General features: G+C 40.6%; 6 protein-coding genes and 1 long non-coding RNA gene across 7 annotated transcripts; 4 read left to right on the forward strand and 3 right to left on the reverse strand.

Moving 5' to 3' along the window:
• The first annotated feature begins 1,057 nt into the window (after window positions 1-1,057).
• On the forward strand, window positions 1,058-7,536 carry t (C45 family peptidase tan). Its single transcript, XM_017081816.4, has 8 exons — window positions 1,058-1,373; window positions 2,855-2,948; window positions 3,029-3,132; window positions 5,525-5,635; window positions 5,712-5,946; window positions 6,602-6,722; window positions 6,787-6,903; window positions 6,963-7,536. The coding sequence occupies exons 1-8, from the start codon at window positions 1,287-1,289 to the stop codon at window positions 7,255-7,257; spliced, it is 1,164 nt and encodes a 387-aa protein (XP_016937305.1). The 5' UTR covers window positions 1,058-1,286; the 3' UTR covers window positions 7,258-7,536.
• An 890-nt stretch (window positions 7,537-8,426) lies between these two features.
• On the reverse strand, window positions 8,427-9,657 carry LOC108014967 (AN1-type zinc finger protein 6). Its single transcript, XM_017081188.4, has one exon. It carries the CDS (start codon window positions 9,322-9,324, stop codon window positions 8,629-8,631), a length of 696 nt encoding a protein of 231 aa, XP_016936677.3. The 5' UTR covers window positions 9,325-9,657; the 3' UTR covers window positions 8,427-8,628.
• A 13-nt stretch (window positions 9,658-9,670) lies between these two features.
• Obp8a (Odorant-binding protein 8a) lies at window positions 9,671-13,753 on the reverse strand. The gene is made up of 2 exons (XM_017081249.4): window positions 13,607-13,753; window positions 9,671-10,397 (listed from the first exon to the last, which is right to left on the reverse strand). Exons 1-2 carry the CDS (start codon window positions 13,637-13,639, stop codon window positions 9,957-9,959), a joined length of 474 nt encoding a protein of 157 aa, XP_016936738.2. The 5' UTR covers window positions 13,640-13,753; the 3' UTR covers window positions 9,671-9,956.
• LOC108015022 (sarcocystatin-A) lies at window positions 11,017-11,584 on the forward strand. The gene is made up of 2 exons (XM_017081250.4): window positions 11,017-11,263; window positions 11,331-11,584. Exons 1-2 carry the CDS (start codon window positions 11,085-11,087, stop codon window positions 11,527-11,529), a joined length of 378 nt encoding a protein of 125 aa, XP_016936739.2. The 5' UTR covers window positions 11,017-11,084; the 3' UTR covers window positions 11,530-11,584.
• A 3,484-nt stretch (window positions 13,754-17,237) lies between the features above and the next one.
• On the reverse strand, window positions 17,238-17,805 carry LOC108015070 (sarcocystatin-A). Its single transcript, XM_017081309.4, has 2 exons — window positions 17,590-17,805; window positions 17,238-17,516 (listed from the first exon to the last, which is right to left on the reverse strand). Exons 1-2 carry the CDS (start codon window positions 17,766-17,768, stop codon window positions 17,318-17,320), a joined length of 378 nt encoding a protein of 125 aa, XP_016936798.2. The 5' UTR covers window positions 17,769-17,805; the 3' UTR covers window positions 17,238-17,317.
• A 1,600-nt stretch (window positions 17,806-19,405) lies between these two features.
• On the forward strand, window positions 19,406-25,494 carry SmydA-9 (SET and MYND domain containing, arthropod-specific, member 9). The gene is made up of 2 exons (XM_017081189.4): window positions 19,406-20,513; window positions 24,381-25,494. Exons 1-2 carry the CDS (start codon window positions 19,662-19,664, stop codon window positions 25,032-25,034), a joined length of 1,506 nt encoding a protein of 501 aa, XP_016936678.3. The 5' UTR covers window positions 19,406-19,661; the 3' UTR covers window positions 25,035-25,494.
• On the forward strand, window positions 20,521-23,497 carry LOC139353331 (uncharacterized). The gene is made up of 2 exons (XR_011604564.1): window positions 20,521-22,673; window positions 22,750-23,497. It is a non-coding gene; the product is annotated as an uncharacterized lncRNA (long non-coding RNA).
• Window positions 25,495-27,042: the final 1,548 nt, after the last annotated feature.

Here is a 27,042-nt window from a genome sequence, read left to right on the forward strand (position 1 = left end):
TCTATAATTCGCTCATTAATATTAAGTATCGGTTCGCACGCTTTTCAGCTGGCGTGGAAATTAACCAGAAAAATAACCAGGGAATGCTAAATCCAACCCAGTTAAAAAGCAATAAATGGAAAGAAAAGAAAACGGCGAAACAATCGAAAACGTGTTTATATGGACGGCAAACAAAAGCGAAAATATTCATGGTCAGTTGTCGAATGGAAGGGTGTATTGGGGTGCACTGGGGTATATTTCTAGCACTCATATTACGTATACGCAAAAGAAGAGGGTAACAATGTGAAGCAAAATCGTTCGATTAAGTCGTAAAGCCTATTAGACGGCAACTAATTGTCTTACAGGCCGAAAACATTCTAAAATCTGATTTTTTGACAGCTTAATAAACAGAATAAAACTTATTATCGTACAATAATCTCCGCCTAATGGGTTCTGAAAGATCAGTGTTAACGGAAGTAATAGTTGAATAAAACATATCGAAAGCTCAATACATTTCTTTAGGTTGACTGACTTTAAGGTATGCGTTTTTTAACCTGCTGCCTAGTTGCAAATATACTTAAAAAACTTTATAGTTTATTATTAATATTTTTGGTATCTGTAAAAGGAATGACAGAATGGAATTTTTAATAGAAAGCGTTTCCCTTCAATCTTGAAGTGGAAATTTGTGGAATTCTTAATTCATTTGAACTGTAATAAGGCCTTTATGTTGTATCTGTCACTACTTACTGATAGAGAAATCAAACGGATTAGGGCTATAATATTCGATTCAGATAAACTAATTATTTAAATAAAAAATATTTTAATGATGATATGACCCAGTAACTGGCACTACTTATAAAAAAGCATTAGTCATAATAGAAGAATTATAAACTTAATCATTTCAAAAGGAAATATTATTAGGTGAGTGGCAGTTTGAGGCATTCGTGGTCATTAGTGGGTTAAACTAACGGCCGTAATCGATAACGCCGCAGCAGCGCTCGCTGTCGACGTCGACGGCCACTGCGGCAGCGGTCGGCGACTGCGACGCCTGCCTGCGTCGGCGCCAAAACAAAACAAATCAGTTTGAATTCTGCCTTCAAGCGCTCTAGAACAAATCAGCTGGTGAACTGAACCCGATCGAATCGCCTTTTTTTGTTTACTTCTACATTTTGTTATCATATCAACGAACGCGACTGTTCCTTTTTTACCACGCGCGATAATAAAATCACCGACTACTTTCCTCAGAACTCTTTACTCAGCACCCCAGCATTCCGAGTTCCCAACCCATTTCAGATCTCTGAGTTAACATGTCCTCCGGCAAGATCCTTCCACGTCGCCAGGCGGTTCCAGTCCTCTACACCAGGGGCACCCACTATGAGGTGGGCTTCGATATGGTAAGTCCCCGAACTCCCCCTACCAAAACCCTCCCGACCTTTAAGAACTTTTCTTCACCTTGCGAGTGGGTCACGACAGCTACATTTTTAAAGAGTTTCACGCTATTGTTAGAACTTTATTTTGGGGAAGTATGGGCGAACTTTTTCTAAAAATACACTACAGACTTCTAGCTTAAGTATTAAACATGGAAAACTATTTATTTTAAGTATTTTAACTGAAACCTTTCAAAGAGTAAATGTCAATTAATAAAACAAGAATTAAAATCGGAACATAAGATATTTTAAGAATTTTTATTAAAATAATATCATATTTAAAACTCTTTTAACTTATAAAATTCGAACTGTTCCAATAGACATTTATGTCTTATCTATGGCCTAATCAAGTATACAAAAATTATGTTTATAATTTTAAAACTAAGCTTTCTTATGTTGGACAAGTTAAGGTGATTTATGATTAAACTTGTGTTACATATATTAACCACAATCGATGATCCACTGGATTGGGGCTGTATCTGAACCCAATTACTTTAGTAAGAATGTGGTGGAACATAAATAGGATTCACTAATAGCCACCAAGAATCCTGTTGGGCAGTGTTGCCTGCGATAAAGAACAGAATTTTTTGCTCCTAATGGGTCATATACATATCAGACTTTGCCTGATAACCCACATCTTTATCTGGATTGCAGTCGTTATAAGTTAAAGCCAGTTGGGCTATATCTTAATGGCCAGGCCCAAAGACCTCGATTCGTTTGACAACTCCCGGACCCAGACGCTGTTTACGAATGCAGATTCGTGATTCTCGTGTCTTTGTCCAACTGTCAAGAATATTTGCTACACTCGGAAAACAATAAAACCTTTGAAAGTGTTATATAAAATATATAATATATAATAAAAGATAATATATAACTAAAGATAATTTCAAAATGTTTTCATATTAAATTGGTTAGATTGAAAATGATATTATCTTTGGAAATCTTTGTCTCCCCATTAAAGTCCCTAGGTTTTGTAATGCATTTTTTTTAGAGAAGTAAAATCAAATGTTATATCTCTGGGGTTCAAGTATTTTGTCCCGAATAAGATTTTTTTTGGTTCTGGATAATAAAATATATTGCTTATTTTTTGATGGACGTGCCTCGGCATCCGTGTCCACCTATGTCACCATGTTCGGGTCCCACCCAGTCAAATTATATACACTTTGCAACGGACAACGTATTCAATATATTGTTTAATTCGTATAATTATTCATATTTTTTGTGTCTTAGTTGGTGGCTTTGTTTACACAGCGATCGGTCGTGATCGATTATGTTTCTGTTTCTGTTTTCGATTTCATTGTTGTCTTTCATTAAGCAAACACCCCCGGCGTTTTGGCGAATAGATACGAGATATGAGATCCAAGTGCCGAGATCGTGTCCAAATGGGAAAGCACTTAATCGTTGAGCAATACATATAATAATAAGTAAAAAATACATTTTAATTGCAGGGCCGCACTTTTGGCTCGATGATCAAGAACTTTCTGATCTTATCGAAGCCCCTCAACGAGACCTACTTGCCGCTCTACCATTCCCCGAAAGGCAGTGAGTACCGAAAGAGATGATATATGTGCAGTGTAAAAGTTCCAATGATTCACGATGATCTACTTAATATCCACTTGCAGGGCAAATCTACAACGAGACCCTGGGATCGGTGAAGGACAGCTTCCCGCAGTATATTCGCGAACTGGAGGGCGTGGCCGATGGTGCGGAGGTGGAATTCCATAAGGTGAGTCAAGTGTCCAATTAGCGCCCAACTGTAAACGACCGGCTAATAACCTAATCAGCTAATAAGCGTATAAGCTAACAGGCATTATAGCATTTTAGCATTTTAGCAAATAATATAATACACAATTAAATGGCCATTAAAACGAATACACATAATTGCCCCGCGACTGTGGCTCAAATATTGTAATTGCAATCGAACAATAATAATCGCGCGGCAAGGCCCGTCGTCGTGGGAGTGGATTGTAATGCTCTAGAGTTCTAACGGTACGGGGTCTAACCATCCATAGGCTTTTAGTAGTGTCCAAGCCCGAAAGCAAAACCAAAACTTACAAAAACCCCCAGTTTCGTGTTGCGTGTTGCCAGTTGCAAGTTGCCAATTGTAACCCCAATGACAACAATAAATGCGATTTGCGAGTGCACCGCCCCAAGTACAGTGATAATTGGCTACGGAGCATGCTAACTAACTAGCCTATTCCATATTTATGGGATGGGACCGCTCGATGAGGTGTTATCTAAACCCTCGCCGTCGTGCAATTAGATGGTTCAGCCTTTAATTCCGTTTTAATTGATTCGATTGCACAATCCATAGAGAGTGGCTTAAACGAAAAGGAAATGCATTGATAATTAGCCGCTGGCCAGGTGCGATTAGCCGGGGCCCACTGTGCGCGATCAGAACTCGAAATGGTGACCGTGCAGAGCGCAGACATTGAACTAGTTCCGTTGTGCTGTGGTCTTGAGAATGATAAGTATGATAGACAGCCGGTCTTTTTGCCAGGTGACTGTCCCCCGATTCGGTGACCATTCTAACCGGCCCAAGTAGTTCCTCTATACCAACTTTTTTACAATTCGCATTCTTATTCAGTGCTGCGTTTAGGATCTATTCTTTCTTTTTGAGAATAATTTCTGGTCGTAAGGAAAACCTTTTTTTTCGCTCTATACCAACTCTTTCATAATTATTTCCTGTAGTACCCCTCTATATTTAGTGTTACGTTTAGGATCTGAAATCTATAAAAATATTTTCTTTTCTTTTCCGTGTATACATGGTATACCATTTTGCAGTTCTGAGAAATTTAAGTGGGTGTTATGATTATATTTCGTTTTACTTTCCAGTTCCATTCTCTTTTATGTTTAATAATAGTATTATTAAATACCTACGTTGTAATAATTCAACAGGGTAATAAAATAGCAAGGGTATTTAAAGGCTTGCATGGTTATTTTCTTACTTTGTAAGCCAATTTGCCATTGGTCAAGGCGCATATATAAATAAAAAGCCGTCAAAAGAAGCCGGCGAAAGACGGTGACGAACCCTTGGTTGGCTTCTTAGGACCGCGATTCGATTGTTTGAATTTAAAGTGGGAGTGAAAGTGGGATTGGGATTGGGTTTGGGAGTGGGATGGGTATGGGTATGGGGATGGGGAATGGCAATACGATTATTAGCCATCAGTTAAACGGGCTCATTAGCATGGCTAAGTAGCATGGAGATCGGATCGGATAGTATCGGATCGAATGGGTATAGCGGGTATGTGGTATATGGTGTACAAGCATACATATCGATAATGTGTTATAATTTCTGCGCTCGGCTCTCTGATGCCAATTAATTGCACGCAAAATCGCAAACATCACGAAATTCGCACCGACCTTGGCCAAGTCTACATAGAATCTGGCTATGGTCATGGTGCGTCGCCCTCGTCTTGGTCTTGGTGGGATTGGAATCATGATCATTAGGGGCTCAGGTGGTGGCGTTTTATAATTCAAATTAGTCGCATTATGAGTGCATTAAAACTGATGACTTTATGAGACACATTATTTTATTATTGTGTCTTGCCCTCGCTTTAGTTGTGCCTTATTAGCAGGGGTCTTAAACGACTGAATGATGGATAATGGCTTGGATACACCTGAGATAAGTACTCAATTAATCCAAATTTATTGCGCCTTTCGCTTAAGTTGGGATCTAATGAGCCATTACGCCTAATACTTTGTTTTGTTACAGTTTACAGTCACTATATCATTGCTTTTTTAATATTTCCTATAAGGTAGTTAAATATTTCTTAAATATTCTATGACTGGGTTTTGTTTAACGACATTGAACTTAACATTAAACTTCGGAAAAATGCATATTTATGGGTTAATTAACGCATGTGTTGTTAATGGTACTTCAAAGTGCTTTAGACGAGGGAAAACTGGTTATGAAAAAGATGTAGCCAAAAGTGCAGCTGCTTTTGAGGCTATTTATATGAAAGTTATGATCATATATGATAATTATGATATGATACCTATTGCAACTAAATAAAAACAGACCTTCGAAAACGGGATCAGCTCGACATATAAACCTAAAAATAAAACCGAAGCTGGGTATATTAGTACCTCGACTTAGTTTTCCTTTCGCTTCTCAGCTTTTTCTACTGCATCTGGATGAGATTCTGCCCCAGGCATTGAAGCACCAGCCGCGCAGCAAAAACCAACCCACCGGCTGCTCCACGATCATTGTCAACCAGAAGAATTGCGTAAGTGTCTGGGCGTCTAGTAAACTGCATACATTTAAATGAGATTTCATAAATATTTCGAAATATTTCCGGATAGCGCCTGCTGGGCCACACCGAGGACGCCCTGACGGAGACCCTGAACCACTACTACTTCGTGGTGGCCCACATCATCAGCGACAAGCCGCAGGGCAAGTACAACGTGAAGGAGGAGCACTTCATGTCCCTCTGCTACGCCGGCCACCTGCCCGGCTACACGATGAGCCAGAACCACCACGGCCTGGTCTTCAGCATCAACACCATCAGCGCGGAGCTCCTGCGCAGCGGCAAGACCCGTAAGTGTGCCCGAAAAAGTGGGAGAATCTAGTCTTAAGTTCGGAACCCTCTCACCTAAAAACCATGGTTTAAGTAGCTAGCCTCTTTCCTTAATAATGAAATTGCATGTATTAAACCATAAAACCTAAAAATACTTAATCCTATATCATAGGCTATATGCAATACAGTTTAAAAGGTGAAGATTTACCATGATGAACTTACTGGATTTAATCGTTTCTTATATATAGATCACACATCGCAGCAAATTTCAGAACACTGTTAAATATTTTATTGAGAACATTGGTACAAAAATGTACTTAAACGGTTTTTAAGAACGAATGTTCTCAATTCAAGAACAATGTACTTTAATATTTCTCTCTGTGTAGGCTAATTTAAAACATAAAAACATTAAATTGGATAATTATATTTATTTAAGGATTTTACACTTTGATTTTTATAGAACAATTCCTTTTTATTCAATTAACAAATGCCTAAAATAGCATTGCTTATAATACATTATAATATCTTCAAAAGAAATCATGCAATGTTTTATAGTTTATTTAAATATAATCTTAAATACGAAATAGTGAAATTAACGTGCAGATATATGTTCTCATTATTTCATACTTTTATCAGGGAAAATAATATATTTTTTAAATCAATCCCTTCCATCAGCTCGACACTTCATCACCAGGGCTCTGCTGGCCACCAGCAACGTGGACGACGCCTTCCGGGTGCTCAAGGATGCGGGAGTGGGAGCGGCGGACGCCTGCTCCGTCAACTTCACCTTCCTGGCGTAGGTAGAATGTGCATTCGATGGAGTATCCTCCCTAACCCAGTATCTTGTCTGCCCCCCACAGGGATCCCCGCCAGATGTGCTACAACGTGGAGATGGCTCCCTCGCCGGAGCGCAAGAACGAGTCCCATTTGAATGTGAAGGAGGTGCCGCTGGGCGAGCACAACTACCATGTCAACCAGTGAGTAACCCAAGGGATAACTGAGAGAACTGGAAGTACACATACATACCAATCTGCAGGTTCGACCGCATCCGGCAGGACCAGGCCAACGACCTGATGATCGACTCGAGCATCTCGCGGATGCAGACCTTCGGGAGCTACAAGCCGCCGATGAGCGAGCAGGATGTGCGCCACATGCTGGGCGACGTCTCCGGCGGCGACTTCTGCGTCTGGCGGGAGAACAAGAGCTGCGACGAGGTGGTGAAGACCATAGCCGTGGGCATCTTCGACCTGAGTGCCCGGACCATCTCCCTCTACTCGGACAACCCCAGCGAGACGGAGCCCCACTGCCGGCTGCCGCTGCTCTTCAAGTAGATCCCAAGTGGCACCTTGGACATCTCGCGCCTCTACTTAACCCTTCTCAAATGAGCATTACGATCTATAATCTATCAGATTATGGTACTTAACCATTCTCAAATGACTATATAATATAGCAATATGATCAGATACAGGTATTGCCAGCTATTTAGGGCTTCTTCATAACTGTTTTTGTATTCCTCATTTGAGGTTTTCTAAAGATAAACGTTTCCTAGATGTACAAGATTTTAAATTAATTAAACATTCTCAGCTAGACTTTTGTTTTTTAAACTATCATCGAAATTCTTTAATTTTTGAAGAATTTAAAGAAAATTGTTTCATCATTTATTAATATTAAAGTAATATTTCTTTTATACGTTGAATAACAACCTAAATAGTTATACAACGCCCAATGGCTACTGTTTCTAACATTTTATTATGCAATGATTTTAATTTTACCATATTTCTTTATCACATATTTGTGTCTTCTACTCAAATGACCATATGAGATATATAAAAACTTACTCAGTGAATTTACCACACGGATTTAACATGTTTTCAGTATATATGCATACACTTTTTAACTAATTTTCATTGTACCAAAAATAGTTTAAATATTTTTTTTGCTTCTCTAAATGTATTGATCTAAATTATGGAAAATTAAACCCTTTTTTTGTTATTGTCGTATGACTGTGTTTATTTATGAAAATTCCAAATTGTATACGGAATCTGATAAAAATATCGTATATATGTATGTACATTATAACAAAATTATAATTACTATTGTCCTATATACATATATATAAATAAAAACATATTTTTATAAAAAAGTATAGCATTTTTTTGAGCTGATAAATTGAGTACCCCTAATTATGTTATTTTACTGGAAAAACTTCGGAAATTTGGCATTTGAAAAGATGTTTCCTTCTTTTATATAGAATTAACCTCAGGGTAATATGAAAATATTTACTCTATTTTTAAATTTAACCCGCTTTAAACTAGAGGTGATTTGATTTGTAACTGATACTTTTTTTTCGTTTTGATTGACTGTTGGATCTTTTATAAAAACTTAACGAATATTTATATATCAAATATTTATTTATTTTATATATATTTATATTTATTATTTAATATTATTTCTAAATTGGCATCCCCAACCGCCCTAAATTTAATCTAAAAACGAAAGGTCGTGTGACTGGTATTTATTATAGCAGTCCACCCATTATTTTTCAAGCTTTCGATAGATGTTGCTTTTTAGTGTTTTTTTTATAGATGGATCGATCCCGATGGATGGTCATGTCACGTCCGTGGAGGATCCTTGGCAGGGGGTCTCGGGATGAGGGCGTGGTAGGAGTGGATGGTCGTAGTGGGACTGTGGGCACCTAGAGCCTAGAGCTTCCGCAGCTTGCTGGCCACGACGACGGGATTGTTGCGGCGGATCTCGGTGGCGCCCATCTCGCGGTAGTCGAAGCTGCACTCGTGGCGATCGCTGTAGCGGTGGACGGCGCAGTAGGTGCCGCCGCAGCGGCAGGGGAATCCCCCGGTGAGGCCCAGCTTCTTGCCGCACTTGTCGCAGCGCTTCTTCGGCGCGTCCTGCTCCTGGTTCTTGTCCTGGTCGTTCTGGTTGTTCTCATTGTGGCTCTGCTGTTGCTGTTGGTTTTGGTTCTTGTTGTGGCCGGATCCGGAGCCGGCGCCCGCGTCCTGGTTCTGGCCTGGATTCTGGCTCTGGCCCGCATCGCTGCTGTTCGCCGACTGCGAGTTCTGACCTCCCTGCGCCCGCACCGGCTGGGGGTCCTTGGAGTCCTGGGGCTCCTGATGGTCCACTGGACCCACCGGGAGTTGGGATCCAGGTGCTAGCGGCTGTCCATCGCTGTGGCGCCCGGCCTTGCTGTGATCCAAGATGATGTCTGGCTTCGGCTCACCAGGGTCGTTGGGGTCCTGGAGCTCCCGATGGTCCACCGGACCCACCGGGAGTTGGGATTCGGATGCTAGCGGCTGTCCATCGCTGTGGAGCCCGGCCTCGCTGTGATCCAAGATGATGTCTGGCTTCGGCTCACCAGAGTCGCACAGTTTTCCGGTTTTCATTTTTCCTGCTTTTCTGAATCTTTCATCCAGGCCCTGCGCTCGATTGACTCTATTGTAACATATTTTCGAATTTTGCAGCTATGACATGACCTACTAGATGTCAATTTTGACCAGAGTCAATTTTCGGCCACACTGATGGGAGTGTTTTTTCTGTTTAAACCAAGTTCCGAACCACTTATTTTACATCTATCTTATTGACTTTCTATAGTAAGTACATACCCAGTGATAGACCTGCACGATGCGATGTCGTATCGTAGAATCGTATGAGTAGTATCGTAGCATCGTTACAAAATGGAATATTTGAAAATTTAATGTAATAACATATATATTTATATGATAATGCTCTATAATGGAGACTATCAAACATGATATTAGCTCCTCTTGCTCTGAAGAATTCGCGTTAATTTTGTTATATGTATGTAGCCATGGTTAAGACATGCTTTACAAACAAATATGTTGAAATGGTCCATATAAGTTCCTCTTGATCTGAAGAATTCGCGGTTTTATTTTTTGTTAACGAATTTAGTCCCAGTTCTTTATGACGAAATATTTCCAAGGCCTCTCAAAGTTTTGTTTGCTCTACAATAAACTTTGTATTTTATATTCTATCTACTGATTGGGCATGGATATCTTTAGGCATTTCCATTGATGACGTCGGACATGTGCCGCTTATACCACTCCCCCACTGGCGTGGCCAGCACACAGACAAAGGCCCGGAAACACCAGTCCACCACTGAACCCATTCCAGATCCAGAACCTCGGAACCGCGTCTTCGCATTGCACCCGTTGATGGCGGGCAGCGCCTGCTCCACATTAAGGCGTCTCTCGCCCCCGAAACTCTGGACGATGCGCTGGGCCTGGAATCCGGAGTCATCCTGCCATAGCTGCAGGCGCGACCAAAAGCAATGGAGGTAGTGCCGGACATGTGGAGCGTCCTCGAACTGCATCCTGTCCAGGAGGAGGCGCTGGCCGGCGGTTAGCTCCCTGCCGCACTGGTCCCGGGCTCGCAGGAGAGCCAGCGACTGGGAGGAACGGATGGCCAGGATCAGAGGAAGTTCCAGTAGGAAATACAGCTGGAAATGAACAACAACTTTTTAAAATTTAAATAAAGGAAGAACTAGACAAAATCTGTATAGTACAGTCCTCAGGGGTGTCGTAATGATATCAAATTTATTTATAAGAATTAAATAATAGAAATATTTTAAAAAACACCCCCGTTAAAATTGTATTTCTACGCCACTGATTGAACCTATCACAATAGTTTTCTGTTGAATGTAAGTAGAATATTAAAAAGTAGGTTGGAACGACCGGGATCAAACGAATCTATTATAAAACTGTAATCTACAATTAAAGAAATATACTATTTAATTAAAATACTCTAGCCACTGTTTATAATAAGTAATAATTTCATATCATAAATATAGAACTTACTCCGAAGACGATTTATTTAAGTTGTATCAGCCTTTTAGGTCATTTTAAGTTCGGTTTAAAGAAGTCCACTTATATAAAACGCACTTTGTGGCCTTGGCGGTGGAATTAGTCGGTCAGTGCAACCCAAAGTCTTATCTCTTCAAAAGGAGGCAATCATGACCCAACCGATGCGATAATCCCCATCCCCTGAAAATGATATGTGCACTAATTAGGTCCGCTGCAATGCGCGACTAATCTCTGGGTTCTCCTATAAAAATCGAGGCTGCTGCTGATCGATCCACCAGTTTGTTTATTTCGTTGCCGTCGAAACAACAGGCAGACCATCCGAAATGTTCTTCGCCAAGATCCTGATCCTGTGCACAGTCTGTTTGCTGGTCAGCGCAAAGGTCCAAGGACACGGAGCAGTTGGAGCTCCCAAAACCCTTGAGGGCGAGGACCTGGCCAGTGCCCAGAGGACTCTGCAGGCATCCCTCACCAAACTGGCTGCCGGTGAAGGACCCCGTTATCGGTGAGATAGTACCCATCTACACCCTCAATATTATTTTATCTTGTGCCATCTATGCACCCATGTATAGCATCTCCAAGATCATCTCGGCCACATCCCAGGTGGTCGCTGGATCCAAACACATTTACTCCGTGGAGCTGATCAACGGCGATGGTGACACCAAGCTGTGCACTGTGGAGATTTGGTCAAGAAGCTGGGTGGAAAATGGCGTCGAAGTGACCTTCAGGTGTGCCAACGAACCGGAACTGGTCCGATCACACAGTGCATAAATAAATACTATCGTTTTCTACCGAAATAAAGGAAGTTTGTCTCCCTTTAATGAAACCCTACAAAAATAACTTAAAAATGTGGGTAAGGTAAAATTGAATTTAAAAAATATTTGCGTTCAATTGGTATAAGGCATAATTTGGAATTATATTAACTCAGTAGGTTCTTCAAGGTTCCCATAACATTTTTGAGTGTATTTAAAGAGCTGTAGTCTTAATTAACAATCTAAGCTTAAAGCTAAGTAAAAGCTTTGGGTGTTCCCCTTGGTTGTCCGCCTGTCGTTGCAGGTAGAATATGAGTCGGAACCGGCCGGGTCGGACGTCTATATTATATGATAAGAGAATTGGAAAACAAATAGAAAAAAGTACAGCGTCTTATATTAGACCATGACGACCAAGGAACACATTTTCTAACCGAATCAGGCCTGTTGCACGAAAATACCGTTTTTGTATCAGTATTTCGATCGTAACTTAGTCAAATCAAGGTGCACAGCTAAAAGACCAACTGTTTTGAGCAGCTTACAACCTAGGCTTCCGATCCCCATCACATTCCGGGAAATTTATTTTTTGACCCAATTTCACATTTTTAGTAAGGGGTAACATCGTCTATTTTACCGAAAATCGGTCAAAAAATTAAGTTTCCCGATTTGAATGCCAATCGATTGGGAATTTAATTACGAGCTCAACGAGGTATGACATTCCCTATTCCGACTTTATTTCACAAAATAATTGCCAAAAAACCTAGTTTGTTTAGGCGAAAAAATTGGTAGAAAGATTTCAGACAAAAATACCATTATTTTTTGCAGTTATTCAATCGTAACTTGGTCAAATCGAGGCGCACAGCTAAGAGACCGACTGTTTTGAGCAGCTAACTACCTAGGCTTTCAATCCCCATCACATTCCGGGAAATTTATTTTTTGACCCAATTTCACATTTTTCATAAGGGGTAACATCGTCTATTTTTGCGAAAATCGGTCAAAAATTAAAGTTTCCAGGTTTGAATGCCAATCGATTGGGAATTTAATTACGAGCTCAACGAGGTATGACATTCCATATTCCCATTCCCAAAATGATTGCCAAAATACCTTGGTTTTTTGGGTAGGAAAAGGGGTAGTAGGGTTTCAGACCAAAATAGCCCTATTTTTATGAGGTTTTTCAAACGTAACTTGGTCAGAACGAGGCGCACAGCTAAAAGACTAACTGTTTTGAGCAGCTAACAACCTAGGCTAACGATTCCCATCATATTCCGGGAAATTTAATTTTTGACCCAATTTCACATTTTTAGTAAGGGGTAACATCGTCTATTTTTGCGAAAATCGGTCAAAAATTAAAGTTTACGGGTTTGAATGCCAATCGATAGGGAATTTAATTACGAGCTCAACGAGGTATGAAATTTTAAATTCCGACTTTATTTCGCAAAATGATTGCCAAAAAACCTAGTTTGTTTGGGTCAAAAAACAGGTAGAAGGATTTAAGACAAAAATGCCATTATTTTTTGCAGTTTTTCAGTCGTAACTTGGTCAAAAGAAGGCGCACAGGAGAAAGACCGACTGTTTTGAGCAGCTAACTACCTAGGCTTCCGATCCTCATCACATTCCGCGAAATTTATTTTTTGACCAAAATTCACATTTTTCATGAGGGGTAACATCGTCTATTTTTGCGAAAATCGGTCAAAAACTAAAGTTTCTGGATTTGAATGCCAATCGACTGGGAATTTAATTACAAGCTCAACGAGGTATGGCATTCCATATTCCGATTTTATTTCGCAAAATTATTGCAAAAATACGTAGTTTTAGTTGAGTTGCTTAGAGTCGGAAAATAGGTATAGGATTTCAGGTAAAAATCGCCCTATCTCTTCCGGTTTTTCAATTTTAAGTTGGTCAAAACTAGGCACACAGCTAGAACACCGACTGTTTATCACTTAAAGGCAACCTTTGGTTTGCATACGACACCGCATTGAACAATCTAGTATAGCCGCAGATGCATGACCTATTTGAGTGGTTCCCTTCAGCTCCACTTGCAACCGGTTTGTTTGCCGACACAGACACTTGCAAATGGGCCATAAATCTCATTTACTCACCCCGAGCAACCAGATCTGCGATCGCCGTGCCATTCTGATGGAGATCTCCTCCGCTGCAGTCGCAAAGCTGGACTAAGCTCCAGAGAAATCGGTGGAACTAAGCCAACCCGATTGGCACGGTCATGGGTTGGACTACAATAACTGAGGCTATATTCGTGAGGAAATCAGAAAGATTTCGATTAATTCATCTTAACTTATTGTTATATGTTCTGATTGTAATAGATTAAATCAAAAATATTTTTCCTTAAAAATTACAAATATTACAAACCAGTTTTGCAAAGTCCTACTAAGATTCTCAGTAAGCAGATTATCTGATGATAACTTTCTGGCATCCAGACAGCATCTGTTTTGAAGAATTCCAATTTGGAAAAACACTTGGTAAATCGATATTGACCTTTTCGAGTTTTGTTTTTGAGGCGAAATTGGCAGTCACAGCTGCCGTTCGTCATCTGTTTTATGTTAGCACATAAGTCGCCGATACAGATATATAGATATATATATGGATCATGATCATCCGCAGATCATGTGCATATGGAATGGAACGCAGCAACATTTTCATTTCATTTTCGTAACATTCCACGCCCGCATTTAGCTTGTAAACAAGTTTTTCCCTGCCACATCTCATCTCATCTCGTCTCTCGATCGGAATCTTCAGGTGAAGAATCGGAATCCATGACCAGGCCAAAATCCAAATCCAAATCCGCATCCACATCCACAGAAGCCAGAATCCCAGAGAACATGGCGCATTCAAAAGCAAATCAAATCGAATTCGATTCGACAGGCAACCGCAACGAGAGCAATAAAATTGATTGCGTTTAAGTGTATTAAAATCAAATGCGAAATTCGCCAAAAAAAGAATTGCGGTGGGTGGGTGGACTTTTGGGGCTTTGAAAATGTCCATGCCGTGTAATTGGCATTGAGGTGAATGAAGTTTGGCACGCCATCTGGCGGGGGAAAAGGGAAAAATGGATATATAGATTTAGACTTTTACGGATCGGTTCCGATCGGCTTCACAGAGATTTTGGAAAACACTCAGGTGTGCTTTGATTTTTACTTTCAGGGAATTCTATTTCACTTTGCACTTTTGCTCGATGGAATGTTTTAAAACTTTCAATAAGAATACTAGTTCTTTTTTATTATAATATTAAAATATGTTTAAATTAAAGTAGTACTGTAAATATTTAGAAAAAAGTAAATATCAGTCACAAACTACCTGCCAAAAAGTATGCTATAAAATATAGTTGTAAGACTATTAAAAAAAAGGTAAGGAGTATTTACAAGGCAATTTAGCTTGGCAGATTATGTCTTAATTATTATACTATTATACGACCTCTAAACAACCTTTAACCACTATATAACAAAATAAGTCATAAGAAAACCTATCTTGTGTGGGCCCTCCGAAGGCGATTCAACTGAAATCGAGTGCGTAATGAGGTAAACAAGCCATTTCCATTCATAATATGGTACAAATGAAGCACTATTTGTGTCGTATATATCTCCAATCAGTGGCATTATCCTTCCATATCGAGATCTTTACGCTTGCAGTGGACCGATCCCTGCGACTCGTGGTATTCCCATCCATACGTACTCATTTGCATTCATTCAACGGCAAATTTGCCGCCATCAGCCACGCCCCCTGCCCCTCCGCCCCCTCTGAAAAGCCCGCCCCCTTTTCCCCACGCCGCCTGTTTTTGTTTGCCGACGTGACAAAGTCGCGCAAATATTTTAATTGCCACTTTTTTTCCGTCGTTCCTCGTCGTCGCATTGCATTTTTGCCTACCTTAAAATTATAAGTAAAATTAACAAATTTTAATTGACTCTGAAAATTAAAGAGGAGGAAAATGCAAGAGCCGCAGCAACAAGAAAAGCGGGAAAAATGGCATACATTCGGTTTTCAGCTAATTTTCATAGATTATTTTCGGGCGGCATATGGCCGACGATATATCTGGGGGACCATAGTTGATATACGGAATGATACGAGCTACTATATAATATTTTAAATATTTTAAAACAAATTTTCAAAGACTGAACTACTTTTAAAAAAAGTGTTAATTGGTACAACATGGCGTATGAGTAATTTTTGGGCGTATGAGGTATGTACATATATAACTATGATCAAGTATACCACTACAAGTCAATTTGTGATAAATATTATGTAAATATAATATTTATACATAGTTTAAGTATATAAATATAAATATAAAATATTACTTATTAAAGTAACTACAAGAATTAAATAAAAAACTAGTTCATCACCTACATATATAATTATTTTGGATTTTTTTTCCAAGGGTACTTTCAGTGCGACTCCTTTTGCTTGACAGAGTTTCATTTGTTTTTTCTATTTTGTTATAAATTTCGAAAATATTATTTTAGTATACTGGCTGTGATTTTTCCTATTTTTTTTAGAGGCAAATGCAGCACTTGGCGATTTCGCTGCGCCACCAATGTGTTTGCATCTCGATTAACTTGTAATTAGCTGGCACTTTCCAACGCATTTTCCGTTTTCATTTCCATGTCCATTTTCACGGCGGAAGTGCAGGTGAAAAGCCGAGTGACAGACAGCCTGGAGTGCAGTCACCTGGCGGGAGAATAATTATTTTCATATTTCCATCCATTTCTATTTGTTCCGAGGTGGGTCCGCGGTGGCAACTTTGTGACACGGACGACGACATGGCCACTGGTGGCGCCAAATTCCCCATTGCCAGCGGAGCACAGCAAAAACGCGTCAAAGCGCCAATAAATTGTTGTTGCCGCCGGCCTGTTTTCGTTTTTTTGGCTTTTGGTTATTTTGCAAGCCATTTGCATACATCGAATTTTATTATAATATTTTAGTTGGTTTTGGTTTTTTTGTTTCATTTTCGTGCTGCTTGATTTGCTTGGCATTATTTTGCATTTCATTAAATTAAAGTTGCTGCTGTCGGAAGGCGAACGCGGAATGGTTGGCCAATTTGCGATGCATTCGATGCACGTGAGGCATCTTCGTCATCGCTGCCCCCCGGTGGCAGGGGCGCACGAAAGGGGGGGGTGCCGGTGCCCCAAGTAGGAAATCTGAAATCTGAAATGTGAAATCTAAAATCTGAAATCTGAAATAGGTGACGAAAGGGGTGCCAAAGGCAGTGGCCAATTTGCAATTTGTCGAATTCATTAAGTTGCTTTTCTGGCACTTGCTCGACGCATGATCAACACCCCGAAAGAAAACAGAAACCAAAGTACTCAGTCCTCACAAAAAGACAAAAAAATGTATCATGAATTAAAAATACCTTTTGCTGCATCAATTAAATACTAAATGGTACTATAACTGATATTATACTTTGATAATACAACTTATAATTTTTTCATAAACGATATAATGTTTACTAGATTATTGTTGACTTTTAAAACATATAATAACGTATTGGTTATTATACGTTATCATATGATACGAGTAGTTCTCAATATTTGCAATAGTTCATGGACTTTCCATCTCGCTGATAAGACCTATGGGTTCACTGTTCAAAGTGGAATATTTTTCTGTAAGTATCATTATTCTTTCTATTCAAATTTTGACTGGCATTTATCTACGGTTCCAATCAGACAAAACATCATATTCATGGGTGTCAGTTCCGAAATTTAATGAGATAACTACGTATTCCAGGTGCTTCTACAAGAATAGGTTTGCTTGTCTTTAATAAAATCAACATTTCTTTGGGCCATTTATAATATTAATTTCTAAGCACTGTGTTGCCTAACCAATTCTGGTTCGTTGGGGCACCTGAAGGTCACTTGGATACCGTTTGGAAGCCAGGATCGCGACCAAATGTCCACATTGCACACCTTGGTAACACCCTCGTTGTCGATCAGTTCCACGGAGTAGATGTCTTTGGAGCCAGCGACCACCTGAGTAGATGCCGACAGGATCTTGGAGATGCTTTAAGTGTATAGATAGAAAAAGATAGAATAATATTAAGGGTATTGAAGGTCTGGATCTAGTTATATCTTACCGATAGTGGGGTCCTTCACCGGTGGCCAGTTTGGTGAGGGATGCCTGCAGAGTTCTCTGGGCACTGGCCAGTTCCTCGCCCTGAAGTGTTTGTGGAGCTCCAAATCCTCCAAATCCTTGAGGAGTGGCACTGATCAATAAACAGGCAGTGCACAAAATCAGAATCTTGGCGAGAAACATTTCGGATGGTTTCGCTTGCGATGAAATAACAAACTAGTGGTTCAATCGCAGCCTCCCCGATTTTTATAGGGCAACTCAGGCTGGCTAATCTGTGTATTTCAAGCAGAATCTAAGATCAGCTGGGTTGTGTTTATAGGTCTCGTCCCGCTGATAAGACTCGGTTTCACAAAATACCTAATTAGTAATTACAATGCCAAGGAAAAGTACGTTTATAACAAAACACTGGGTTCCGAATAAAAGTATTTTAACCGGTAAGCGGAAATATTACAAAATGTTTTGATAATAAGTTAAAGCTATGCAAGGCTCAGAATAAAAGTATTTGAAACGAAAAATCGAAATATTGCAACGTTTTTATGAGAAATAATTAAAGTTCATAGGTTGAGACCCTATTTTAAAATATCTATACTTGTTTTAGCATATTATAATAAAAGTTTTTCTGGGTCAGTTTGCACTGTACCCAAGTGATTTGACCGGAATTTATTCCGCTTACGGGGGGTCGATACATCCGTGGACGTGTTAATCAAGGGCGAGTGATTTAAGCCAGCCCAGACACTCACCCGAAGGCTGATCCCTCCTGATCCCCTGCGCCATCCCGATCCCCCCAGAAACGCAAAACCCGGGCGGAGATCGTTCATCATCCGCTGATGGGCGGCATTCTTGGCGCAACTCCAGAGCGCTGTCAGAAGTGCACAAATCCATGCCGATCTGTATCTCTGAATGTATCTGTATCTGAATCTGTATCTGTGTGTGCCGACATTCCCGAACACTCGTTTCGAATGTACGGATATCTGTACATCCGCCGGCCGACAAGTCATCCGTCCGCCCGTGGCATCCACATCCACCACCTAGTCATCCATCCATCCGTCCGTCCGTTCAACTTCACAGCGGAAAAATATCACCGAATATATGTATAGAATGTGGGAGAAATGTCCCTACTTAAGATATGTTGTTCATTAAAACTAATAAATTAGGAAATGTTTTTCATATAAGCTAGCCTAGAAAATCCTGTTTTACTGAAGCCAAATATTTTAAAACTCAAATCATAGCTTAAAATATTTGTAGTTATAACTAGTATCTACTTTTTTCTTATAATCAGGTCTGTTTTTGTTTGTGAACTTTAGTGAGCTGCTAAACGTCAGAGCATGATCGAAACTTTGAATGCAAATCTGTGATTTTGATAAGAAAAATCATAAATTTAAAGTAATCAAAATATTTAGTAAAAAAAGATGATAAGAATAGGAAATAAAAAATGTACTAATCTACTTTTAAACTTAAATCAAAGCCAAAGCATACTGAAATAAGTAAGAAATTTAATATTTGTATTTAATAATAAACCATACACCCTGAATATAAATATATATCCGTGAAATTTTCTCGTGCTGTTCATCAATCCATATCCACCCGAGTGGACACCAGGACTGCTCTGGGATTCTGGGGATTGTCGTTCCTGAACACCCTCCCTCCTCCGTCGAGTACCCAAAAATCGGGGATCGTATCGCCAGCGGCGAACGCTCGATGCCGAGAAGCCCCCTCATCGGGGATCTTCGTATTTCGCTCGTTTCTGGCGATCGCCGACAGCTTTTCGAATTTTCAGCTTTCCGCCGACTTTTCACATAAAAATCATGTAAGGCTGGAAAACGGCGACAGTTTACTCACGGCAGTCGCGCAACAAACGCTGCAGGCGAACCAGTCAAAGATACAGATACATACCAGATATATAGATACAGATCCGATATAGAAGAGATTGCGCCAGGGAATAATCGTATAACCAGAGGATCTTATCTTTTTTTTGTTTGAGTGCCTGTGCCTCCTCGCTCGGCTGTTTTTTGTCTGTGTGCCGCGTTTCGAGTCCCCATCCCAAGGACCAGAACCCGAACCCGAACCCTAACCAAGATGATCTGCCCGAAACGCACCTCGGAGCTGCTGGATCTGCACCTGGCCCCGTTCAAGGACAAGGATCCCGCCTGGGAGATCGGAGTGTCGAAGATCGCGGGACGCGGGGTGGTGGCCACCCGGAGCCTGAAGCGGGGCGAGATCATCTTCCGTGACAGCCCGCTGCTGATCGGACTGGCCGCCCACGAGGAGGACTCCCTGAATGCGTGCAGTGTGTGCCTGAAGATGCTGCCCGACACGAGATTCATGTGCCGCCAGGGATGCGGCCTCCCAGTGTGCTCCCTGTGCGCCAAGAAGAAGCAGCACAAGAGCGACTGCGACCTGTTCAAGGCCTGGGGACCCAATGAACCGGACGTGGCCAACTCGGTGATCATCCGGCTGCTGTGCGTGGCCAGGGCCATCAACCTGAGCAAGGAGCAGCGGGACCTGATCTACTGCCTGCAGGCCAACCTGGACAACAACCATCGCACCGAGGTGCGCAACGCGGCCAAGTGCTTCAAGAACTTCCCCACCGACAAGAAGCTCATCGAGATAATGAACCGCACCGTGGCCGTGCTGAGGACCAATGGCTTCGACAAGACCACCGACAGGACGAACGACAACCAGGAGTTCAACTACAGGGCGTTGTACCCGCTGTTCGGCGTCGTCAACCACGACTGCATTCCCAACGCCTACTACACCTTCGAGGAGAAGACCAACAACATGATCGTCCGCGCCGCCGTCGACATCCCCGAGGGATTCGAGGTGACCACCACCTACACCAAGCTCTTCACCGGCAACATCGCCCGCCACCTCTTCCTCAAGATGAAGAAGGGCTTCACCTGCAAGTGCTCGCGGTGCTCGGACCCCACGGTGAGTGAACCACTGGGATTGGGTATCTAAAAAGTGGGGCTTCATTTGGAAACACTCCAAAAGTACTTTGAGTTGTATTAGAAAAAGTAATCCACTTCTAAGGGATATTTCTTAAAAATAAATAGATATAACAAATGAAATAAACAAATAAGTGTCATAAGAACTGGTGGATGAATCGAAAGATAAAGTATCTTAGAAACAGATTTTGTCTTTAGACAAACTAAATGGAAAGAAAGAAGGTTCCAAGGCTTAGCCACATCTTTTGTCTTTGTATATTAAATCGTTTTAAGGTTGCCACGATTTTTGAAAAAATTACAGTCAGTGTAATAAAGCCTTGAATGAAAATAAAGTTTCATAAGACTTAAGCAAAAATCAAAGTCAGTAACTACAAATTTCTAAAATTCAGTTCGAATAATTTTTGATGTTGATGATGATCATGTATAATTAACCTTTATAAATGTAATTTAAATATATTATTAGACACAGTAACAGCTTATACGTTTAATACAAATCATATACAAGTAGTTTTGCATTCTTGTTAGTACGCATAAATATTATATTTACGAGATATTGTAAATATAATAATATAAACGCTACTAGAAGCAGATACCGACGGGATTTTTAAACATATATATGGCAGAGCCCAAATTATCTTTTAAAATTGTTAAATATATATATATCTTTTAACTAAATACTTATCAGTTATTGAATTCCCAAGGAAAGACAATATTTCAATTCAAATATGTGATGAAGGACCTTATAAACAATACTTATGAGTCGTTTTCTTTGGTGATCGGGTGATTTTCTTACATTTTTTGGTTTAAATAAAAAGTGAAAAAAGTGATTTGGATTCTTCAAAATAGTTACTCATATTTTCGCCCCCAAAGAGACTTGTATTTTAATCGAATTCTCGTAACTATGCCCCCTTTGCAAGTCAAACATTTTATTTTTATGATGATTACTCTAAAGATCACTTATTTTGCGCATCTCTTGATCGGAAATCACTCCCCCGCCCCACAAAATCCCAGCGATGATCGATGGGCCAGCTGAATAAACTATTTAACCAATTAACCAAAGAAATAATCAAACATCTTTATAGTTTCGCCGAAGGCGATTGAGGTCGGCATTGTCTTTGCGCATTGAAGTGCGTGCTCCCCATTCGATTTTCGCCCATTTTTGGACCACGATCCATCAAAAGAAGACAGTGTTCCAAGTGCGATGCTTTTTGATTTTCGCCGCAATTGTTGCGGGTGCGAAAAGTTTCATTAAGGATTTCCTGTACCCATCAAAATTCATCCGAAAACAATTAAAGACTCGCGGCCAGATCGATTTTGCCCACTGTTATTACAAGTTGTGGATTTTGTTGTTCTTGGCCATCGATTGATTTCCTCCCCGATTTTCCCATTTTCCAACCACCACCTCCCCAATTTCCCTCCATTTTCCAGGCGCAACAAGTGGCAAGCCACAACAACAACAACAACAAAACATGGCTATAAACAACTTTGTTTATTTTTAACGGGCCGAAAACAATTCAATTAAATCACAAATAAATAGATGTATTCCAAAAAGCTTCTTAATTCGTTTGGCAGTCTCTCTATGAAATTCCTGCAAAAAGATGGAATAAAAGAAAAGAAAAAACAATAAAGCCACAACCCTCGGTTTTCATATATCTTGTGGCATTTGGTTTTTGGTGGAATTTTCTGCTCATATTGATTTGATTTTGATTTCGCTGCCCATTTTCATTTTTGTCACATTTTTCTCATGCTATCCGACGGATACTTTTTATTCGCCCCGCATCGGTTGTTGTTCTTTTTGTTTTCATATGCATATAGAAACAGATTTTCTTGGCCATGGCCACATATAGCGCCTCGGATCGTAATTTCCCGTTTGACATTCGCCGAGTATTAGAATGGGAATGCAGAGGCCAAATAGTCTGAAATCTACGAGAATTATGCCTATACGAAAGGCCCTCGAGATCATCTTAATTTAACCATAAACAGACTGTGGAAGCAGTCTTTTTGCTGTAAATATCGCCTGCGAGCAATTAAAGTCCCCGAAATTTCAGAATCTAGCCAAAACAAGCAAAAAGTAATTATTAACGGGTGGGAAAACATTGCAAACTATGTCTCTTATAGAAACCATATACATTTCATATAGCAGGTATTTCTTTCTAGCCCTGCAAATTTAAATTGCAAACTATGTCTCGTATAGAAACCATATACATTTCATATAGCAGGTGTTTCTTTCTAGCCCTGCATATTTAAATTACATTTAATTGAGCATTTTTGGGGGAAGAAGGATTTTAGTGACTCGATTCGGAAACTTTCTGAAATAATATGCAGCTTAGGTGTCAATCGATTGAATACAGCTTAAAAAACCTTCTGGATTTCATATAGTTAATGATGAAATTAGAACTACAAGTTAGCAGATAGAAATTTATTTTAGATTTAACAAAAAGTTGTATCAACAACCAATGCAGAAAAACCGTATGAATCTTGCTACAATACCTTATAATAATTTATAAAATAAATAAGTTGGACAAAATGATAGGTATTTCAATTATTTTCAGCTATAGTTCACCTTAATATGTGTAAAACCATATTCTGCAAGTTTTCCCCCATATCAAGTCCACTTCAATAGCCCATTTGTTAAATGCCAAAAATAGCCCAAGCTGTTGCTAGTTCCCTGGCCTCGACTGTGGCACATGTTGGTGTAATGAATTCCATATATATTTAATAAATAGTTCAGCGAACTGCCGCAGGGATTTTTTCATATATTATATGTTTCCTCTGCTTCAAGTGTTCATCATTTGTTAATCGCTCCAATTTTTATCCAGAGTACTGTGGGTAAAAACTATATTTTTAGGAAGCAAAATATTGAGATACATATATTGACCACTTTTTGCTTCCAAAAATAAAAGTTTGTGATTGCAGTTTTCATGATAACAAATTTTCATTCTATCTAAATTTTCACACATATCTAAATATCTAAAAAAATTGGATTGAAATTACTTAAGGCATCATATTTATTCGAATTAAAAAACGTTCTTTAATTTTTCTACCAAAAAGAGTGGACTTTCGCTGTCTATAGTGCAGTCTGCGGATCGGAACCATTAATTATCTGAGTTAATTTACGAGCAAGCAAATTGGGCGAACGATTCGGATTGAGAATTTTATGGAGATGACGTGGCCGACATCCTTAACAACCTGTGTGTGGATATTTATCGATCGCACGAGCGAATATTAAAACGCACACGGAGCGACATTTTTTGTTTTAATTTTTTTTCTTCGTATATGTCAATCTTGCGGATCGTCGGTGGATATATAGCCGGGCATATATTCATATCGCAGATACACGGCGATCACTTGTTGGAGCTTCTTCAATCCGTTTTCGGATTATTTTTAGCTGGAAACAGAATCGGAATGGGAATCGGAATCGCAATCGGAATCCCAGAAATGCGAAAGCGCTTTTCATTAGCCGAGATATTTGGCCCCAATGACTCACGCCCCAAATATCCCCAGTGTTGTGTTCTAGTTCTTAAAGTGATCGATGGGCTGGCAAGTGTCCCGACTACCGATTACCGGTTACCGATGGGATTGATAATGATGTGTCGATCATCGGATAACATGGTCATCATTTGGGGTGGTTCGGGGCCTTGCCGCTGTTTATCCTTTTGGGGGAAGTTTAAGGATCGGATTGCAATTACTCATCCTTACTATCATCTTTAATAAATAAATATATATCTATATCCAAACCTTAAGTGTAAATCCAGGTTATAAGTTCCGAGATGATACATAGCTAGTTTTATGGCATCCTCTATCCCATTTACCATGCCCCAGCTCTAACCTTTCCGTCCTTCGATTGCAGGAGAAGGGCGCCTTCATCTCGGGGCTCTACTGCCGGGACACGAACTGCACGGGCCTGGTGGTGCCGGAGATCTCCGGCCTGCCGCATCCGAACTGGAACTGCCTGGAGTGCAAGCAGAAGTCCACGCATGCGCAGATGATGAAGTCGCAAGACTTCGCCAGCGGGGCCATCAACGCCAAGGCCAACTCCAACTCGCTGCGGACCCTGGTGCAGTACCTGAACGAGAAGAGCGACAGCTTCATCCCGAGCTCCAACTATGTGGTGGTCGATGCCAAGATGTCCGTGCTGCAGCGGCTGCAGCAGGGCCGCGAGGACTGCTCCGAGGAGCTGGCGAACAACACACGGCTCCGCTATTGCCGGGACATCACCCACGTGATGGACAAGCTGGGCCTGGGCGACAGCCTGCTGCGCACCCAACTGGAGGAGCAGCTGCGTCGCGAGGAGGAGCGCCGTGCCAAGCGGCTGGCGGACGAGGCCGAGAAGCAGCGCAAGCTGGCCGAGCTCCAGGCCAAAGCTGCCGAAGCGGACAAGCTGCTGGAGGTCCTGGAGAAGGAGCAGAAGGAGCAGGCAGACCAGGCCGCCGCCGCAGCAGCGGGCACAGCCGATCCTGGCACGGCTCCTGCTCCTCCGCCGGCTGCCGCCGACGTGGCCTAGATATTCACCGTGTCCAGCCACATTTTCCAGGACTCAAACTCCTTGATTTCTTTCGTTTCCCCCTGGGTTTTCAGTCCGCAGCTGTGTTCAAAAATCAGTAGATTTTTTATTTTTTCCAGAATTTAGAAATATATATTTAAAGGTTTTCAACAATGCAGCTTAAATGCAGCATCAAAATTAAAGCAGAGACATTTCCTTTTTAATAATAATTTCATCATTGATTACATTATTTTGAGCACAGCCGTAATCAATGAAATCAGGGGTTTTCTTGTATCGAATTATAGGGTTTGCGGTGATAAATACAGTTTACTGAGAGTTTGGATCCCGAAAATGTGGCCTAGAACGCGTAGTCCCCCCAACAGTCCTCTGGTCACCTCTCCCAGTTCTGTGTTGTGTGTACTAAACTAAATAATTGTATCTGTATTTGTATTTATTTATTTATAATAAATTAAAAATTATACTCGCCGAGTGCAAATTTCGTGGAAGAGTGTCTGCCAAAGATCTGTCTGCCTCATTTCGACGGGGCTTTGGAATCGTTTTGTCAAAACGTTTTTTAATCCATCGAGCTAGAAATATTTGTGAATTCATAACGAAAACATGCTGTGATGATGGCGAGAAGAAAATAGGTATGTTTATTAGTAATAAATGGAACTATAACGAAATAAATAGGATCAAAAGTATTTTAAAAAAAATTTAGTTAAAGTAATTTTATCCAGTTCTGTTTCTGATCTTAAGATATACAGAAACAACTAATTATTTTAGAGCAGAGCGGACAAACCAGAGCAATAAATTTTCGGAATGGCCAGCCAATTACACACGTTTAAGGCCAAAATCAACATTTATGGGATCCTTAAAAAGTAATGGCCGAAAGTAAGTAGCTTTGGGGCGGGCACAGGAAACGATCCACCGACTTTGTGTGCTCTACTCATAAATTTCAAAATTTCTGGCCATTTAATTCGATTGGCCTGCCCGGCATTTGTTTTATTTGCCATTAAAAGTTGCAGTCGACTTTGGGCGACCGTTAAAGCTGGCGGCCGTATCTATTTTTGATCGTCTTCGCGACCGCCTGCCGCCGCTTTACGATCGACTATACAAATATATATACTCGGATTCAGATTCAGATTCATAAGTTTGCCACTATGCATACATATATACCGATGTACAACGCGGCGGGATAGTTGTCTTATGGGAATTGGCCATTTGCCGCATTCAATATTCGATTTGACTCAGTTTTGCCCCAGTAAACTGCTCATTAAATCGAAAATCGCGTACATAAAAATAATTAAATAAATCTCTCACTGCCGCTGCGGAATTATCAGAAACATATTAACATTTGGCTATAGATTCTTGTTCCGTTCGGCTCCACCTGTCTCATCAATTAGTTCGAGAGCGATGTCATCTTGCGATCTTAAAAGATGGTCGTGCGGAATGATATAGTACTATAGAGTGTAGTGTAGTGGGAGAATAAAAGTTCGGCGAAAGCGGAGCACATACAAACAAATTTGAAAACTCACAAGTCATAAATAATATTATAATAAAAATGCCAATAAATTATGCTGCATATAGCCGACCATAATGACCCACCGACGTGTATCTATCCGTCGACCCAAGATCTCTCCATCTACATGTATATACCCAAGTTCTGCTCTCTATATCCCCGACATCCGACATATCTGTATCTGTATCTGAACCGACTTGTCGCCAGATGAAAGGCCCACGAACTCGCGGAGCTTGTCGCATGTGGCCGTTCTAATCACAAATTGCTTTTAGCCCATGCCATTTTCTGAGATCTGATGGGGCTGTTAAAGAGCCAAGGAGGTGGATGGGGTGCAGTCGGTTCCACTTTGATTAATTGCACGCGTTTTCCATCGCCAAACACGACATTTGTTTGCCTTATAGATACCTTCTAAGGGGGAGTTGCCCAGGAGCATGCCGAATTTAGCACACTGATAGTTCGTTTTTTTGCGGATTTTATTTCGTAACTTGATTAAATCGAACCACACATCTG

This window comes from Drosophila suzukii, chromosome X, assembly GCF_043229965.1.
Source record: "Drosophila suzukii chromosome X, CBGP_Dsuzu_IsoJpt1.0, whole genome shotgun sequence".
Classification (NCBI taxonomy): Eukaryota; Metazoa; Arthropoda; class Insecta; order Diptera; family Drosophilidae; genus Drosophila; species Drosophila suzukii.